This window comes from Pelophylax lessonae (assembly GCF_965119305.1).
Source record: "Pelophylax lessonae genome assembly, chromosome: 3".
Classification (NCBI taxonomy): Eukaryota; Metazoa; Chordata; class Amphibia; order Anura; family Ranidae; genus Pelophylax; species Pelophylax lessonae.
In genome coordinates, this window is record NC_138770.1 from 538283813 (window position 1) to 538304901 (window position 21089).

The window sequence follows — 21089 nt, forward strand, 5'->3', positions numbered from 1 at the left end:
GTAGATAACCACCACCAATAACACTCGCCTCTTACCAGATAGAAATCAGATTGAGCCAAATAAAGCAAGAGAGTATGACAGGACGCCAGCCTTCACCAGTAGAATTTGCCTCTTACCCTAAGGGGATGGTAAATGAGCCTATAGGGATGATGAGCTTCACGGAACCTGCAGTGGACTCCAGGGCAAGTGACTCCAATACGAGTAACTCCAATGAAACCAGGGTATTACCACCAAAAAGAAAAGACCTCATCCACTGACACCCGCCATCCACACCGCACCATGAGTCCCTCTGTCTTGTTTTACAAGAGACTGACTACGGTCTGAGGCGAGTGTTATTGGTGGTGGTTATCAGAGCATTCCTCTTTTTCCTTTTTCTTTTTTCCATACACTGGTGGAGTTCACACTATTCATCCAGTTGTTAGTCACCCATTTTGGTGTATAATAAATTTTTTTCATCCGTTTTTGTTGGGTTTTATGCTATTGCGTTTTTTTCTTTTTTCCAATTTTTTGAGTCTACGCGAGAGATTGGTTCCAGTCTACTATCAAAGAGACGAGATTAGCTTCTGAGAACCTGCCTTTTGATTTACCAGCTCTGGTAAGCGTATACCCATAGGGAGCCTGTTTGGATACTGTGTTCCTGATTTATATGGACTTTATGGACTTTATTTTCCATTATTCAAGTTAGCGCGACTTTTTATAGAAATTTATTTAACAAGTTGCACTTACATAAAATCTTGATAATAGCAGTATAACAAGAGAGCACGGCTGCTTGCAGTGCGGTCCTTGCGTGGTGACGATGCGGCTGCCTCCACCCAACGCGTTTTTCCTCAGAAGGCGTCAACTGGAATTGGTGCTCCAATCCCAGTTGACGCCTTCTGAGGGGAAACGCGTTGGGTGGAGCCAGCCACGTTGTTATTAGTCTTTTCTCATTCACATTTATTCTCCCAGGGTTCTGGGAGCTCTAGGTGCTGCAATCTACCAGCTAGTGCATCCTTCACACATTTTACATTTTAAATTTTAAGGAGCAGCTCCAGTGCGAGGTAATGCATTTTATATGCAATGCTAAAAAGTTTTCGATGCGATATGCAGTCAGTCTTTCCCTCTCTCTCGCTTCCTCTCTCTCTCCATCTCTCTCCCTCCCTCTCCCTGTCCTCAGACATGGACCAAGGATGGGAGATAAGGAACAAAGCAAAGACTTGCAGAAAATGTACTGGGATCGTATTATCTTAGGACAGATAAGTGATCTGCATGCAATTTATTTTCAAGTCTATGTAGCTACAAATCAAACTGCACTAAACTCGCACAGGATCTTTTAAAAAAAAAAAGTATCAGAATGGCACTGCATTTATCTGTATGATCCCCATAGAAACTCATGGTATTTCAGTTGTCATGCAATTCTAATTGCATCAGTGTGAACCAGGGCTCAAGCTTGTTCAATAAAATCTGGAAGCTGATTGGGTTCTATGCAGAGCTGCACTAGATTTTGCATGCTCCAGTTTTAGTTAATCTCCCCCTATTTGTATTAAAATCAGCTATGACATCATCACTGGGCTGCACATAGCCTGTGCAGAGAGCAAAGCTGTGCCAGGGACCCAGCAGGCCCACCCACTGCAGGCTTTCTGCAGAAAAGTACGGAGGGGGAAAAACAATTCCAGATCAGTCACCATGAACAAGGAGAGGGGAGCAGTGATAGGCCTGTACAGGAAGCTCCTGCACAGATGCCAAGTACAAGAGGACATTTTTTTTTTTTGTGGATTACTTCACAGGTCTGGAAAAATATACAGAGGAGGCCAAGATTCACGTAAGACTACTCACGGTGCTCTTCTATTTAGACAATATTTGTTTAGGCAGAATTTAATGTAACAAAATTTTGTACAACTACTAATAATGATCAGAAATATTTTTGTAGAAGTCGCCATAACTGTACAAAAAGGCAAGACATAGCAATGATCTTGCTATACAAGCTATAAGAGGTTTACAAGTGGAAAGTGATGCTAGCAGTGGTTTGCAGAAAAGAGGAAATATTTCCAGCTCTAATAAATACATCTGTGTATCAAATATGTTTTAATATATTGTATATGAAGATATATGTATTTCTCTGATAATGTTCCTATATGTTGGTGCTCACTGATTGGTCTTTAGCTGTCAGTTATTATTGCAGGAAGGCAGTTTTCAATCAGTACCGGGATAAAGGGTATTAAAGGCACTCTATATGTACATAGATAAGTGATGATAAACTTTATACAGATAAAAGGCTCTTAATATAGTAATACAAATTGATAAGGCTGCTGAATCAAACATAATACATGATACAAATGCTTAGGTTGAATTTATTACATGGATAGCAAAAACAGGCGTTCTAATTCTTCGTTACTGCCTATCAATGCTAGGTGGTAATTGGTAAATGGACAGCTAATTGTGTAGTACACAAGTAAAAATCTGGTCAGGTTTATGTCACTTTATGTAACTAAATAAATCCGCGCTAAGGATGTCAAGGGATTGATAAAGTATGTGCACAAATAAGCTGCAGCCTCCCTTAAACTATAGCCAAAGGCTATAAAGATAGATAAATAAAATGGAAGGTGATGGCGCTGCTTATTTTATAAAGTGCAAATAAATATAAGATGTTTGAATATACAATGTTAAAACATAAATATGATTGAGGAATAAGTAAATAGATAAAAGATGCGGAGGTAAAAAATCAATAACCAAGTAAAAAGATCAAACGTATGGTGTTGTAAGGGATATAAAATAATCTAAAAATATTTTAGAGGTATATAAGAGAAACAACCACCAGAGGGCGTAATAAAATTGCAAGATATAACAGTAAATATACTTGTGTATGTGCCAAAAATAAAATATAAATATATGACAATACTAAATGAATTGATAAAACTTTTAAAAGGTGTTGGTTCCGCAAGTGATAATATAAATAATAGTGGATAAATTAAATGATAAATAAATAGTGAAAAAGTGATAAATGTGCGGGAAACTTTTATGCACGGGATGGGTGTGCAAAAAAACAATTGGTATAAAGTGCAACAAGAGGTGATAACAGATCAATGAATATATCAAGGTGGATCAAAAATTGAATGAATGTGCCAAAAAATTAATTATTTTGCGGGTGGATAAAAAGGTGCGGGAAATCTATTTGTGCAACGTGCAAAAAAAAATGTGGTATTAAATCAGTCCATATAATAAAAATGAGTCCATAAAGTAGTGGTGATAACAAAATTATAGGTGAACAGGATGTCTTACGGTGACCCCCAAGGTGGGTGACTGGTGAGTGGTAAAGTGGCCCCTGGTAGAAAGACCTACTCACCAGATGTACCCACCCCACACAGGGGTATAGAGCGGGTACTGAAGAGGTGTCTTTTAATCCTGGCTCTGTGTAGTAGTTCCCTTCCTAGGGGAGATGTGATATGGGGTCCGGAGTATCCTAAGTGGGGTCCGGTAGTGGGGTCCTGTGTTAATGTTGTGGTATCCAAAGCCTCGTGGGTAGATCGGGTATGGCCACACAAGGGTATATGGATGGAAGGATCATGGAAAAAGAGAGCTCGATAGTGTAATATCGTTTCGCTAAAAAGTTTAATATTAATTCCAGCAGCAAAATGGGTACTCACATATACAAAATGAAAAAACAGCGAGGTATCGGCGTCCCGGAACGCAATGCGTTCCAACTAGAGACCGGAACCGGAAGTGACGTGACGGCGCTGCACGCGTTTCGTCATGTGACGTCTTCTGCAGCAGACGTCACATGACGAAACGCGTACAGCGCCGTCACGTCACTTCCGGTTCCGGTCTCTAGTTGGAACGCATTGCGTTCCGGGACGCCGATACCTCGCTGTTTTTTCATTTTGTATATGTGAGTACCCATTTTGCTGCTGGAATTAATATTAAACTTTTTAGCGAAACGATATTACACTATCGAGCTCTCTTTTTCCATGATCCTTCCATCCATATACCCTTGTGTGGCCATACCCGATCTACCCACGAGGCTTTGGATACCACAACATTAACACAGGACCCCACTACCGGACCCCACTTAGGATACTCCGGACCCCATATCACATCTCCCCTAGGAAGGGAACTACTACACAGAGCCAGGATTAAAAGACACCTCTTCAGTACCCGCTCTATACCCCTGTGTGGGGTGGGTACATCTGGTGAGTAGGTCTTTCTACCAGGGGCCACTTTACCACTCACCAGTCACCCACCTTGGGGGTCACCGTAAGACATCCTGTTCACCTATAATTTTGTTATCACCACTACTTTATGGACTCATTTTTATTATATGGACTGATTTAATACCACATTTTTTTTGCACGTTGCACAAATAGATTTCCCGCACCTTTTTATCCACCCGCAAAATAATTAATTTTTTGGCACATTCATTCAATTTTTGATCCACCTTGATATATTCATTGATCTGTTATCACCTCTTGTTGCACTTTATACCAATTGTTTTTTTGCACACCCATCCCGTGCATAAAAGTTTCCCGCACATTTATCACTTTTTCACTTTTTATTTATCATTTAATTTATCCACTATTATTTATATTATCACTTGCGGAACCAACACCTTTTAGAAGTTTTATCAATTCATTTAGTATTGTCATATATTTATATTTTATTTTTGGCACATACACAAGTATATTTACTGTTATATCTTGCAATTTTATTACGCCCTCTGGTGGTTGTTTCTCTTATATACCTCTAAAATATTTTTAGATTATTTTATATCCCTTACAACACCATACGTTTGATCTTTTTACTTGGTTATTTATGTCACTTTAGGCTAGATTACAAGTTTGAAAATATCCTGTGTTTCAGCTGTGTTTAAGTCGTGTATTTAAAGCTTCTGAACTGTCCTTCAATGCCTGCCATAAATAATATAGTGGGCAACACATGTTGCAAGTACACACAGGCTCTGTAACATTGTGTTGTGTGACTAAGCCCACATCATTTAAAAAATATCAATAAATACTGTATTACATGTTGTTCATACTCACTCAGTCACTATGAGATTCGTTTTCTGTATTCTGCAAAAAACCTGATTGATCCTGCTGCGCTCTTATCTCCCTCTTCTGTCCATGCCCTCAATTCAGCTAGGGATTTTGCAGCTGTGGTGGCACCTTTGCACATACCCAGTTTTCAGTGCGTTTCTATGCTGAGAATTTCCTCCATATCACATCTGAGCAGCCCATTTGACTACTGAGTCCCACATATGGGTTTATACACAGTGGTAAATGACAGCCCACTCCCTACCCCCTCCTCCTTGGCGACTAACCAGCAAAACATAATGGGGGTGGGATATTACATGTAAGTTGATGGAGGCTTCGCCTCCCTCTTAGTCTAAGGTACACACTGGAAGGGTGTGACACAGTCTGTGACTGGCAGAAATCTGCCCACACCAGGTTATTGCCAAAAAAATAATAAAGATTTGATTTCAAATATATATTTGTATGACAACTTAAAACAGTTTATTGATATTATTTTTACTCTGTATCCCAAAGGCTTTTTTTTTTAAATTTTGAACATGTTACCAGCAGCAGAGGGCTAGAAGCTCCTCTTGCTTATGTTTCCCTGCAGACAAGCTGGGAAAGAGCTGGGTCATGTGACAGCTGTACATTGATTAGGTAAATGTACTTAGATGTTGTTGTTTTTTTAATTAAAATAATTAGGCCTCTTTCACACGGCCGTTCCGTTTTTTATCTCCGCTCCCGGCAAATTTTTTTTTTTTTTTCACGGACACGGATGACACTTGTGTCATCCGGTCCGTATGTCCGCATATCATCCCATCCGTTTGCGGATGATATACGAACATAATGCATGTCTATGGGGATTGCGGATGTCAGCGGATGACACCGCTGACATCCGATTTTGCATCCGTACCATTTTTTAAACGGAAGAAAAATAGGGTTCTGTTCCGTTCCAAAAAACGGAACAGAACTGAAAGGACGCAAATCGGATGTCAGCGGATGGTCATCCGCTGACATCCGCAATCCCATTGACATGCATTATGTCCGTATATCACCCGCAAATGGATGGGGTGATATACGGACATATGGAACGCCCGTGTGAAAGAGGCCTTAGAGGGCCATCATCCACATACAGAAATAGAAGGGACAATGTTAATTAAACAGTGTGTGTTTAGTACAGTGTTTCTCAACTCCGGTCCTCAGGGCACACTAATGCCCCATACACACGTGCAGATTATCTGAAGACTTTTGTCTGCAGACTTACCTTTTCTATGTAGTGCAAGGGCCTGCCGGATTGCATACAAATTGAAAGTGTTTAGGTTTGACCTCATATTATATGGTTTTGGTAAGTCTGCAGACAAAAGTCTTCAGATAATCTGCACGTGTGTACGGGGAATAACAGGCCAGGCTTGCAAGAAAACTGAAATACATCACAGGTAATATCATTTGCTGCTCAGTGATTGCAGTATTCTAGTCTGCATCTCCCCAAGGTAACACTTAAAATCTGGCCTGTTAGTGTGCCCTGAGGACCAGAGTTGAGAAACACTGGTTTAGTATCACTTAAAGCAGCATATCAATTTTCTTTCAGGAGGCTTTGCATTATCAGCCATATAACTGTAGCATTTATGAACACAGACTTAAATAATGCTGCTTTTACAGGCATTCAGATTTTTATTTTTTACCTGTAAAGCAGCTCTGTTAGCCTATATGGCCATGGACGTCAGGCATTTAGATCCATTTTTCAAGAATTGTCAGTACAGCCATTAAAAAAAAGAAAAAAATGCACTAAAGCGGAGTTCGGAGAGGAGCTTTCAATCATAATTTAGGCATGTGCGCATGTGAATAGATTCTATAAGCCCACAAATTTTTTGAATTAGTTAGTAGACTGACAATCCAGGATTTCCTGTCTGCAAGGAAGTAACCAGTGGTCTGTCCCCCCTTTTGCCTTACCTCACAATGTGCATTCCAGTGTCTGTATCTGCTGTGTACTTCAGTGTGTGCTCCATCATGGCTAAGGATGGGTTCCAGTCTCAGCTCATTGCCGCAGTAAAGATGCATCCAGAAGTTTCCCACCCAAGATGTATATCCAACATCGCAGGATAAACCACAATCGCTGACATCTAACTGGGATGTACTTGGTAGATGGGAGAAGGAGATTAGGGGTAAGTGCGTATCTCTGCATGATTCACATTTCCATGTATACTTTTCTAGTATATATGGAGTATTGACCTTTTTTTTTCTTTTTCCCCCCCCCCAGAACACACTCTACATTCGATGGAAATCACTCAGTGACCGGTTACGCCACAAAATAGCCTTAGAGAAGGAGGCAACTAGAAGTGGAACCCCAGCATGTAGCCCAAAACCTCTTCCATACGCAGGGGAGCTAGCCTTCCTATGAAGGACAATGGAGTCTAGAGAGTAAGTAAAGTTGTTAATTTTTTGTGATTAGGGGTGGGCGCACTTAAGTACTGTTTATGTAAAAGAAAATTAGGTCTATGGGGGGTTAGATGTAATGGATGTTTACATCCAGCGACATTTAGAACAACTCCACATTGGAGACAGAAACCGAAAGAAGCAAAAACAAAGTAATTTGTAATGTTTTCTCTTTATAGGACCACATCCAACTGGCTCCAAACTGTGGAGGAGAGGGAGGATGAGGCGGCAGAGCGTGAGGCTGGGCCCCTGAAACCCATCTATTTCTTGTAATCTTACCATCCAGGTACACCAGCACTATCGCGAGCCTTGATGTGTTTATTTGGCGGGTATCTATCTATCTATCGATCTATCTATCGATCATGTACACGTTGTCTATGAGAAGAGTTTCTGCTTATCTAGGGTGCAGCGGCAAAGAAGCGTTCATCCTATCAAGGCACCTTTAAGTGTGGACGTGGGTGACAACAGAAGGAGAAAGAGATACCCCACAGTGCGAGGAACGTCAGTAGGAGGGCTACCCTCTGCCATAGCATCCTGCCAAAGCTGGAAGACCTCGTGGGGAAGATGAAAAGCAGGCAAGGAATGTTACTGATGATATGCATATCTCCTGGCTTGCAGTTCCACTAAACGCAGTAGTCTTCCATCACCTTGTTTTCCAACCGTTCCAGCTGCTTCATATTCAACAACTGCTCCTCCAGGTCCAACCCCTGTTACATACCCACCTACTTTTACGATGCCAAGTCCTCCTTGCTTCCTACCCTTAACCACTTCTCCTCCATGCCACTCCCCGCCCCTTAATTCTAACCAGGCCTATGCCTTTCATAATGCATCAGATTATCCATCCCAGTCTCCATTCTGTTATTCACAGGTATGGGGCACTCTTCCTCTCCCCTTTTTCCTTGTTTATTAAGACCTTATATATAAATATATATCAATTTGTTTGGCTGATACTTTTTACAGTGTGGTAGATAATAAAAAGTTTTTGCAAATGCATCTTGGTGTCCATTTTTTTTGTTTCCAGTTCCAGAATGTGTCAACTGCACTGCAGCACAAAGGGGATGCTTTTTCAAACGTGCGTGGTAATGCTGCTATTCGCTGAGAATGGAAGCCTTAACACACATTCGTGAAAAGAAGACACAACTGTGCTGTGGTTTACATTTCCAACAAATTACAGCCTTAAAGTGATATTAAATGTTTATTAAAAAAAAAAAAAATCAAGCGTTGTACTTGCCTGCTCTGTGCAATGGTTTTTCACAGAGCAGCCCCGGTCCTCTTCTTCTTAGGTCTCCTGCCTGCTCTTCTAGCTCCTTTCCCTTGACCAGTGCCCCCAATAGCCAGCTGCTTACTATAGGAGGGGCACTGGTTGGTGCTCGCTCCCGAGCCCCACCCTGTGGTTTGGCCCAGCCCCCCGCTCTCTCTTCATTGGCTCACTGGCTGTGACTGACAGCAGTGGGAGCCAATGGTCGATGAGGAGAGAGAGACCCAGGACGGTCGAGGGCATGCACATAGCTGGATTGAGAGGGGGCTCAGGTGAGTATTGGGGAGGGGGCTTTGGAGGGAGCAGCATATAGTTTTTTTTTTTTTTTTACCTTATTGCATAGAATTCATGAAGGTAAAAAACTTTCAGCCTTCACAACCACAAAGACATTAAACTGTTACTAAATACACACTGTTTAATGTCCTGAGTTATTTTAAGACTGTGGTAAGGTGATACAAGCATCTCTAAAGCAGATACAAGGGAAGTGTGTTATCCCTTCTCTTTATGTATTTGAATGATGGCACTGTATTTATTTTGTTAAAAAAAAAACAATTAAGTACCTTTATAATAATTGATGTTCAGCTGTCATGTGACCCAGCTCTTTCCCAGCCCATCTGCAGGGAAACCTCAGCGAGAGGAGCTTCTAGTCCTCTGCTGTGGGTCACATGTTCAAAAAACAGCCTTTGGAATACTGCAAGCAAAAAAAAAATACATAATTACAAGAGAAGTTCAGGATTTTTAAAAAAGCAAACAAAACATTTATACTCTTCCAGGTGGATGCAGCTTCAATCTGATGCTGCATCTGTCTGTCGTCAGCTATGCAGTGATGTGTTTTATCGCTCAGTTCTCCCCTCTGCTCTGACAGTCACAGCTCTCTGTTCTCCTCTACAGCGCTCACTGAAGCAGAGGGAGGCGCTGGCTCAGGCACTCGGCGGATCGGCTTAGCCAGGTGCCGATCTAGGCTTCTGGTGGAATCCCAACCCTGGACCGGCTGAGTGACATCACCTGGCTGAAATCAGGTTACAGGGGTGCAGAACTAACTGCGCTCCTGTGATTTATAGGAGAAGTATGGCCAAAAAAGCTTTGGCCATAGTTCTCCTTTAATATCGAATAAAGGTTTTAAATTGTCATACAAATATGTATTTGAACTTAAATCGTTATTATTTTTGTGCAAAAACATGGTGTGGGGTATCTAGGGGGAGGGAGGTTCTGCCGGTCATAGCCCGTTTCATGCCCCTCCAGCTTGTGTCTGTTTTTTGTATGTGGAGGCAATGCCGCCATCAATTCACATATAATATCCTTCCCCCAATGTGTTTAGCTTAGAACGGAACTGAAAATGCAGCATACTCAGTGGATGTGGCAATGACTAATCTACACACTCTCAGGCTGCAGCAGCAACACAGACAAGGAGGGGTGGACAATGAACAGCAGGATCAACCAGGTCTTTTTTTTTGCAGAATACAGAAAATTAATACCATAGAGACTGAGTGAGTATGAATAGCATGTGATACAGCAAGTACTGACAGTTTTTAATGATGTAGTTATAGCTGCCAGCGGTGGTCATTGTATTCTGCCAGTGGGGAACACAATAGCGCTGCGAGAGCGATTCCCCCTATAAAAACTAACTGTGGCAATGGGGGAATCGAGCATCTTTCTTTCCTTCAACCAGTAGTTGAAGGAAAGAAAATTGCATAATGTATGGCCTAACATACATTGCCTCAGCTGCGCTTCATGCACAAGGCCAGGAAACTTTCTCCAGATAATAGAGAAAATATTTGCCTTTTGACGTACAAAATTGTGAAGAGCACTTTATTGTACAAATCTATTTGTATAGTACCCCTAAAATGTCTCCAATAATTGACTAGTGTGCCAAAGCAGCACTCCACAAATGGCTTAGTCTGATAGAAATCCTAAAATCCAGGCCTCTTTATAAAAGGTTTCATTAAGGATGTTGACAGAGAAAATGCCATATCGGCCATTTTCACATTAGGGAAACCTTTTTCAGTTGAATTTGGCACACGCTGTGTCACTTTTAGAACGCATGCGAGGCTCTTTCACAAAATCTGTCTGTATGCCAAAAGAAAGTTGGTCTTAATTAGCTAGTAACATCACTGGTGTGCAATGTTTTTGCTGCTGGTGTGGAGTTTGTAAGCAGTGGGGATGGACTTTCATAGTCAGCACCCAACAGCCAATGGAGGATCAGTGAGACTTCTCCTTGATTGCATCAAATGTCTACCTTACAGTGTTATATTTTTTCTTTACTTGAAAAAGTAAGAATGTGAAAGGTTAGGGATATAATAAACAATGATAAAGGTGTCTTAGGGTCCTTTCAGACGGAGCGGACCATTTTTTGATCCGCTTCGGCACTTTTTTTTTTTTTACGGATACGGTCCGTATGTCCGTTTATCATCCCATCTGTTTGCGGATGATAAACGGAGATAATGCATGTCAATGGGATTGTGGATGTCAGCGGATGACACCGCTGACATCCGTTTTTGCGTCCGTTCCGTTTTTTTAAACGGAAGAAAAATAGGGTTCTCTTCCGTTCCAAAAAACGGAACTGATAGGAAAGGACGCAAATCAGATGTCAGCGGATGGACACCCGCTGACATCCGCAATCCCATTGACATGCATTATGTCCATTTTTCATCCGCAAAAAAATGGGATGAAAAACGGACCGCCCGTGTGAAAGGACCCTTAGTAGTATGGCAAGGAGGGTGCCTTCAGGTTTCTTCAGGGGTGCCTTGGCAATTCTCCCCAATTCTATACAAGCCAGCGGTTGGATCCAGGCCTGCCTTATACTTACACAAAGCCACAGGTTTTCATTGTACACCATTACGACCTTCTAGCCGCCGACATCCTAACAACCAATAACATCATAAGTTGATAAGGAGGATGTCAGTGACCTGCACAGCATCCTTGTTTCCCCCTCCCCTGATCAACTCCATCAGCACTGGGGTCACATTAGCTGAGTGATCGAGAAAAACTGAGGAAGAAGAGAAACACTGGAATACTATTCAGTACCAGTGTGCAAAGGTGTATTTGCTTTGGAAGAAGAAATCACCTCTAATGTTGGGTATCCTACGTGTGTGGCTGATGCTGCATTATATAAAATTATTAGAATATTTTTTTTTACATATTAGAATGGGGTGCGTCAAAGCTGTCTATAATTTTTTGCTTTTCATCTCCCTCCCCCTATGCTCTCTGGCTCCCCCATTGCTCTCCACCCCCCTGGCTTTCCCTCCCCCCCACCCCCCAGTGCTCCCTGTCCCCCCCAGTGCTCTCCACCCCCTGCGCCTTCCAACCCCCCTGCAATGTTTTCCAAACCCCCTCTTAATTGTCTCCAGTCCCCCCCCCCATGCCCTTTAGCTCCTCCAGTGCTCTCTGCTTCCCCTGTGCTCTCCGGCCCCCCTAGTGCTCTTCTATCATGTCTGCAGTCTCTGACCATCTTTTGTATCCTGTCCTCAGTCTCTGATCATCTCCTGTATCATGTCTGCAGTCTCTGACCATCTCTTGTATCTTGTCCTCAGTCTCTGACCATCTCTTGTATCTTGTCCTCAGTCTCTGACCATCTCTTGTATCTTGTCCTCAGTCTCTGACCATCTCTTGTATCATGTTCTCAGTCTCTGACCATCTTCTGTATCATGTCCTCAGTCTCTGACCATCTTCTGTATCATGTCTGCAGTCTCTGACCATGTCCTGTATCATGTCCTCAGTCTCTGACCATCTCCTGTATCATGTCCTCAGTCTCTGACCATCTCCTGCATCAGGTCTGCAGAGGATCACTCATCTAAGCAGGGCAAGGTGTTATAAGGCCAAAATCCCTGGAAAAATTGTAGAGAAAACCCCCCCTGAAGGGAATGGGACTTTTGAGGCCGAAATAACACCAAATGATTAATTAAAACATGTGTTTATTGAGTAGACATAAAATCAACTACATGAAAAAAACAACAAATAGGAATTACAGACATATAGCATGATAAAAATACTTGTCAGGTCAGACAAGAATAGGGTGAAGCACTATGGGGCACCCATCACCCTACGTGTTGCGGGAAACCCTTCATCAGGGGTGTGGGTGCTGAAGTTCAGAGTGCTGAAGTATATGTATTTCTGCAATAGAAAGTACACAATAATAGTATACAGGCAAAAATGTATGTAACCAAAAAGGTTTCTAAAAAAATACATAATATGCCAGAAAACAAAATGTCAATTATCACAATACTGCAATATTGTAAACATGAAAATACATTTTCATGTTTACAATATTGCAGTATTGTGATAATTGACATCTCTTACTCAAACTTAAACACATTGCTAATAATATTAGCTATCTTTTTATGCTGAAGGTATGACTGTGCAGGGGAGGCAGAGAGTGCAAAAGGGGGAACTGTGATTAGAGAGACGGAGGGCAGACTGCAAGGGGGACTGTGATGGGGGGCTGGGAAATGTGTGCAATAAATATTCTTGAAAACATTAATAAATTTTTTTGTGGGTGTTTTTACATTTTAAAGTTGGGGGGGGGGGGGTGCCAGATATAGGATCCGCCCCGGGTGCCAAACGCTCTAGATACGCCACTGTTTGAGCGGCTTGATAATAAGCTTGTAAATTAGTGAGGCCAAGCCCACCACACAGTTTTGAGACATACAACGTCAATTTATTCATTCAGGGTTTTTTACTACCCCAGATAAAGCAAAGGACTGCCGATTTGTAAACGCTGTAGATCTCCCCTTAGGACCTTAATAGGTAAGATCCTAAAAATAATAAAGTATCCTGGGTATAAATGTCATTTTATTAGAGTTGATTCTGCCAAACCAAGATAAGGGATAGTCTGCCCATCGTCAAAGATCTTCCCGAAGTCGATGAGTGAGTGCAGGATAATTGGCCAATGTCGATCGAAAGTGTCAGCTGGATGCCTAAATATGGAAGGAGTTTAGCGCTCATTGAAAGATGTAGGTATTCTGTAAGGTTAGTACTGTCGAGGGGGCAAAGAAATATTAAGAGCCGTCATTTTTTGGGTATTCATAGAAAGCCCAGAGAGCTGAAAAAATTGAAACAAGGTCAGCAGATAAGGCAGACTAATTTGAAGATTAGTGATATACATAAGGACATCGTCGGCAAACAACGCACATTTATGCTCTTGTTTTCCACAACATACAGTGGGTACGGAAAGTATTCAGACCCCCTTAAATTTTTCACTCTTTGTTATATTGCAGCCATTTGCTAAAATTATTTAAGTTCATTCTTCTTCCTCATGAATGTACACATAGCACCCCATACTGACAGAAAAACACAGAATTGTTGACATTGTTGCAGATTTATTAAAAAAGAAAAACTGAAATATCACATGGTCCTAAGTATTCAGACCCTTTGCTGTGACACTCATATATTTAACGCAGGTGCTTTCCATTTCTTCTGATCATCCTTGAGATGGTTCTACACCTTCATTTGAGTCCAGCTGTGTTTGATTATACTGATTGGACTTGATTAAGAAAGCCACACACCTGTCTATATAAGACCTTCCAGATCACAATGCATGTCAGAGCAAATGAGAATCATGAGGTCAAAGGAACTGCCTGAAGAGCTCAGAGACAGAATTGTGGCAAGGGACAGATCTGGCCAAGGTTACAAAAAGATTTCTGCTGCACTTAAGGTTCCTAAGAGCACAGTGGCCTCCATAATCCTCAAATGGAAGACATTTGGGATGACCAGAACCCTTCCTAGAGCTGGCCGTCCGGCCAAACTGAGCTATCGGGGGAGAAGAGCCTTGGTGAGAGAGGTAAAGAAGAACCCAAAGATCACTGTGGCTGAGCTCCAGAGATGCAGTCAGGAGATGGGAGAAAGTTGTAGAAAGTCAACCATCACTGCAGCCCTCCACTAGTCGGGGCTTTATGGCAGAGTGGCCCGACGGAAGCCTCTCCTCAGTGTAAGACACATGAAAGCCCGCATGTAGTTTGCTAAAAAACACCTGAAGGACTCCAAGATGGTGAGAAATAAGATTCTCTGGTCTGATGAGACCAAAATAGAACTTTTTGGCCTTAATTCTAAGCGGTATGTGTGGAGAAAACCAGGCACTGCTCATCACCTGTCCAATACAGTCCCAACAGTGAAGCATGGTGGTGGCAGCATCATGCTGTGGGGGTGTTTTTCAGCTGCAGGGACAGGACGACTGGTTGCAATCGAGGGAAAGATGAATGCGGCCAAGTACAGGGATATCCTGGACAAAAACCTTCTCCAGAGTGCTCTGGACCTCAGACTGGGCCGAAGGTTTACCTTCCAACAAGACAATGACCCTAAGCACACAGCTAAAATAACGAAGGAGTGGCTTCACAACAACTCCGTGACTGTTCTTGAATGGCCCAGCCAGAGCCCTGACTTAAACCCAATTGAGCATCTCTGGAGAGACCTAAAAATGGCTGTCCACCAACGTTTACCATCCAACCTGACAGAACTGGAGAGGATCTGCAAGGAGGAATGGCAGAGGATCCCCAAATCCAGGTGTGAAAGACTTGTTGCATCTTTCCCAAAAAGACTCCTGGCTGTATTAGATCAAAAGGGGGCTTCTACTAAATACCGAGCAACGGTTCTGAATACTTAGGACCATGTGATATTTCAGTTTTTCTTTTTTAATAAATCTGCAACAATGTCAACAATTCTGTGTTTTTCTGTCAGTATGGGGTGCTATGTGTACATTCATGAGGAAGAAGAATGAACTTAAATAATTTTAGCAAATGGCTGCAATATAACAAAGAGTGAAAAATTTAAGGGGGTCTGAATACTTTCCGTACCCACTGTATACCATGTATTTTAGGGTGAGATCATTTGCTATAGCTAAGGGTTAAATTGCTAACGCAAATAACATTGGGAAAAGCAGATAACTTTGTCTTGTCCCATGACGTATGGGAAACGATGGCGAGCTATAATCCCGATTAGAAACCTGGGCTGATGGATTACTATAAAGTACTGTATTTTTAGTAATGAAATAAAAATAGAATAGAATAGAAAAAAATCTTTTCATCAATTTAGGCCAATATCTATTCTGCTAGTGTATATTGATTGGTTTGCGCAAAAGTTATAGCTTCCACAAACGATGCAATGTTTTTTTTTTATTTTTTATTTTTTTTTTACTAGTAATAACGGCGATCAGCGATTTTTAGCGGGACTGCGACATTGCGGTGGACAAACCGGACATCTAACAAACTTTTGACACATTTTGGGGACCAGTGGCGGTTTGCCGGCGGACATCGGGTCCATTGGACCCGCTGATTGACATCCCCACTAGCCAATTGAATAGAGGCATATTGCCGCAGTAAATACACGGTGTCTGGTCGGAAAGTGGTAAATAAAAAGACACTTACTTGTCCAAGGATCCAGCACTGTCCTCACCCAGGCCAGTTCTTATCCAGTCTTTGGGTCCCCGGTGCCGTCATGCTAACTGTGGATAGCCAGTTGTAATTCCTTGTGGCTTCACAGCCGGCTTCCCACTGTGCATGTGTGGGCCGTGCTGCACTGTGTGAATGGTTGCGCAGCCCTCTGGGACTTGTGACGTGTTTGTAAAGTCTGAGGACAGAGATGGGGGGCCGAACTTCCCCTTGGATTGCCTAGGCAATCCGAGTCGAAGTAGTAGTGGGTACCTGTCAAAATCAGGTACTGCTCTCCCCCCCCCCAAAAAGGTTTACAAAAGTTTCAAAGGGGGGAAGCAGAAGAGCAGACATTCCCCTTTTTGGATGAAGTTCTGCTTGGTTGATACTCATTCGATGGGGGCTAATCGCTGAGGAGTTAAAGCAACGTTTCAGCCGTTTTTGTGTTTATTAAAGGTCAGCAGCTACAAAAAGTGTAGCTTCTGACTTTTAATAAACACACTCACCTGTCCCACAATCCAGCGATGTGGCCACCCGAAGCCTAGCTCCTCACCTCTCCGCTGCGTGCAGCATCACTAATGTGGGCACCTGGCTATGACAGCATTCGGCTTCACAGCCGGGTGCGCAGTTCGCTTGCGCGAGCTGTGCTGCGCGTCCTGAATGGCCAGGCAATCTTCTGGGATCTGTGATGTGTCCCAGAATAATGCAGGGAGGGAAGAGGAGAGGAGAACTACCGCTCAAGCTGCCTAGGTGGCCCGAGCGGAAGTGGGAGCTGGTACCTGTCAAAACTAGGTACCCGCAGCTCCCCCAAAACAATTAACATGACAAATGTGGCATGTCAGGGGTCAGGAGTACTTAAGGTAAAAAGAAACAAAGAAAAGGGCGCATCGACCTAGCGCATTATCCTCAATAATAGGCTTTATTTATGCAACATATAAAATGGCTACTCACAAACACAGGTGTAAAAATGATCATAACAGGCTCAGTTGCTACAGTGCCAGGAATAGTCCATATGAAAGTCCATAATCCAATGAGATGACGGCTGACGCGTTTCGAGGCTCAGCCTCTTCCTCAGAGCCACTTAAAGCGCAAGTTCCACTTTTGGATGGAACTCCACTTTAACCGCGTGCCGACCGCCGCACGACTATTTACGGCGGCAGTCAGCCCCTCACAGGCAAAGTGACGTAGTACTACGTCGCTCGCCTGTGAGGCTCTAGGGGGAAAGCGTGTGCTGCCAGAGGCGCGCTCCCGCTCGTTCCCTAAGCAATCCGCGCGAGTGACCGGCGGACCCGATGTCTGCCGGTCACTCGCAATCCCCCTGTGGAGAGGGAGAAGGCCAGGCGGCTAATGTAAACACAGCCACCTGTCATTCTCCCCTGTGTAATAACAGATCATAAGGTCCTGCTATGTAGGATCGTATGTCTCTGTTGTTACACCACTAGCCACACCCCTTTACATTTAGAAGCACGCCCCTAGGGACACACTTAACCCCTTGATCACTAATAAAGTTAACCCCTTCCCTGCCAGTGTCATTTTTACAGTAACCGTGCATATGTATAGCACTGATTACTGTAGTAATGTCACTGGTGACACCAAAAGTGTCAAAAATGTCAGTCAAGGGTCCAATCTGTCCGCCGCAATGTCGCAGACCCGCAAAAAAATCCCAGATCGCCGCCATTACTCGTTAAAAAAAAAAAAAAAAACACCAAAAATGACAGAAATCTTTCCCTTAGTTAGAAAACGCAATAACTTTTGCGCAAACCAATCAAAATTATTTGCGATTTTTTTTTTTACCAAACATATGTAGCAGAAAACAAATTGGCCAAAAATGTTAAAAAAAATTAGATTTTTACATTTTTTTACAAAGTAAAAATCGCACAGGTGATCAAATACCACCAAAAGAAAGCTCTGTTTGTGGGAAAAAAAGGACGTCAATTTCATTTGGGTACAGCATCGCACGACCGCGCAATTGTCCGTTAAAGTCACGCAGTGTCGAATCGCAAATAGGGCCTGGTCAGGAAGAGGGTAAAATCTTCCGGGGGTTAAGTGGTTAAGGAACATTCACTGCCGACTGGTCACTGATAGGTTATCTCGCATACTCTGCTATGTTGAAACTGGCTAGAGATCCCTATGTAAAGGAGAGGAGCCATTTTTCATCTGAGATGGATACTGGGAAGTGAGGTGTGTGTGTGCTGTGGGCAAAATACAGAGGAAAGATGGGACATGCGTTCTAATACACACATACTTGCTCAGTGAGCAATGACCATGTAAGACATGTACATTATTTTTATATGGAATATGTATGGTGGAAGTGAGGGTGGTATTGCACAGGGATGAGACTCAGGAGGGGAAATGTGTGTTCTGGAGGAGGGATACAGAAGGATCTTTGTGCTGGAGCTGTGATCTTACAGGGGGAAAACCAGAGAGAGGCTCACTTCCCAAATAAAAGCAGAATGGTCCTTTTTGGAAAAAAGGGTCAAATACAGCGCTTGCTAGCTAAAGAATACACTGGATGTTATATAAATTCCTAAAATTAATAATACCAATTGCATAAAAATTATTATAAAATCCACAATAAACAGCAATAAAAGATATAAAGGTGATGTTGTGCTCACATTATTCCTTAGTGCATAAGTGACTGTGATATAAAATATAGTGTAATAGGTATAGATTACCAGCTCATATATATACGTAGTTTAAATACAATAGAAAAATAGAAAAAGCAATCCAATGTTAAAAGTGAGTTCGTGCTCAAAAAATTGTCCTTGGTGTGAGTGATTCTTCACAAAAAATGTGCAAATGCTGTGGCTTGATTGATTATGGTGTCGATTCCTTCTCCCAGGTGAATGAAAGAAATGGATCACTTACCAGATGCAGTGGGTCTCATATGTCGTATGACATTGGGACTATTCAGGCTTTGGTGGCCTCCTGGGCCAAGAGGTTCATCCTTTAAGCGGTCCTATGGGTTAATATGACTCCTCTGGGCTCCGGGGTATAGTCAGCCCAATATGTTGTGGGAAGAGGAAAGAAAGCTCCAGATAGCGTAATAAAGTTTGATAATGTTTATTACCCGTACATCGGGTTCCAAATACAGTATTAAAGTAAAAAACACTCCCTAGTGGGTAGCGGTGCGGGCTGCGCGTCCTCCTCGCGGAAACAACGGGCTTCTTCCGGCTTGCGTTCCACCCAGGGGTAGCGTAATGCGGTCCAAACTGACGCGTTTCGTCACATCCGGTTACGTCCTCAGAGTTTTCACTTCCCAAATAACAAAGAGAAAATTAAAAATTAAACATATTATTTATGAATGATATATTATCATATAGAAAGGAAGATTTGTTAGTCTTTTGTATAAATTTAAAATTTGTGATTTACTTTTTTTAGGCAACAAACACGAGGATGGGACACAGAGTGACTATGAAAATAGTGCAACATTTAAGCATAAAAACAAGTGTACCAATGTACAAGATATTGGGAGACAGGGTCTTATAGAGCAGAAAAAGCTGGAGCAGAAGATTCAGAGCGAAGAAAAGCAGCAGGAAACTGCAAGTCAGACTGCTTTTTTGATCGAGTTTTTTGACGATGACCACCCACGAAAAAGACGCTCCTATTCTTTCTCTCTGAACACCAGCACTGGCGGCCCAGAAGCTCCATATCCAATCCCACAGTCAAGGATAGATAAAGTCAAAGCCGCTTCTGTTGATCCTAAAGGGCTGTGTTTGGGTTTGCAGTCCGGTGCCTCATCTCATAGAGTAATTCATAGCACACAACATGCAAAATTGCTGCTTAAACAGAAATCTGAAGAGCCTTGCACATCTTTATTAGTTTCGCAGAATGTTTTATTGAGGAGCTCTGGAAGCCTTGGACATCGACAAGCTAGTAAGAGGATTACATCTGACAGTGTGGAATTGCCTTCCTTGGAGAAAGATCACAGGAGCAGTCATCTTGCTGAAAAGGCAAATAGCAAGGATGAGGCAGAAGGACCATGTGTGACGGTAACCCATATAACCGCTTTTGGATTCATTGCTAGTGTCACGGACAGTTTGTTTTTGATTTTAGTGAATGCTTTTTTTGGGGGAAATACTTGTGTTACAATATAAAATAGCATACTATTTATATATACTCTTCTGTATGCTATAAATGCTAAATACAACCAAATCTGATCTTTCAAAATTGGATGAACCGTTACGTATTAAAGCCTGAGTTTTGTAAAAAAAAAAAAAAAAAAAAATCAGAATGACAAAAGACATTATGCTGGCCATACACTATACGAAAAATCGTTCAAATTCATTTTAGAAAAATTAACACTTGGCCCTGCGAGCAAACGATCGCACCATCATATAATGCAGGGGTCTTCAAACTATGGCCCTTCAGTTGTTCAGAAACTACAATTCCCAGCATGCCCAGTCATGGCTGTGAATGTCAGAGTTCTACAATGCATCATGGGATGTGTAGTTCCGCAACAGCTAGAGGGCCATAGTTTGAGGATCCCTGATGTAATAAATGATAAATCGTTCAATGTACATAAATGAATCAGTTTATTGTTAGTTTTTTCACATAGACCTAATGCAAACAGTTTGGACGAGAAACACATTAACCTTTCAATTTAACGTTCGTTCGGCAGAAAATTTCCAAACTTGACCTTTTGTTTTTTCGGCTCAAAAACGTCACAACCAATTTACTGATTCATGCCCATTAACTGACCAAAAACTGAAAGAACTGTCCAAACGACCGAATTTCGGCCGATTTATAGTGTATGGCCACCATTACTATCAGTGGGATGTGTCTCTTGGTCTACTGGATCCTGCTTTAGTTGAAACTGCAGTCTTTCAGTGCGGCAGGGGTTTATAAATTTGAGGGACTTGTCATATGCACTCATCAAAAGTGCTGGCAATTTCTACCCCACCCCTCCTCCCTTCATAGAAGCTGTACAACACTATCAATGAATGGAGGACAGCAGATGAATGAAAGGTCTGCCGCACCATTCATAGATTACATTTCATTCATGGAAGCGCTATAGTACAACTTCGATGATTGGAGGTGGTGGGTAGAAAGGGCGGG

At 42.3% G+C, this 21089-nt stretch overlaps 1 protein-coding gene across 5 annotated transcripts in view; it reads left to right on the plus strand.

Annotated features, from left to right (window-relative positions):
• Positions 1-21089, plus strand: part of CEP170 (centrosomal protein 170) — a 171218-nt gene that overhangs the window by 74044 nt on the left and 76085 nt on the right. For 4 of the 5 annotated variants that reach the window (XM_082249128.1, XM_082249130.1, XM_082249129.1 and 1 more), the window contains exon 9: positions 19413-20023. In XM_082249128.1, the coding sequence (XP_082105254.1) occupies positions 19413-20023 (611 nt within the window). Of the gene's footprint in view, positions 1-1650; positions 1802-19412; positions 20024-21089 lie in introns of those variants that run through there. The other variant, XM_082249132.1, reaches the window with a different exon arrangement.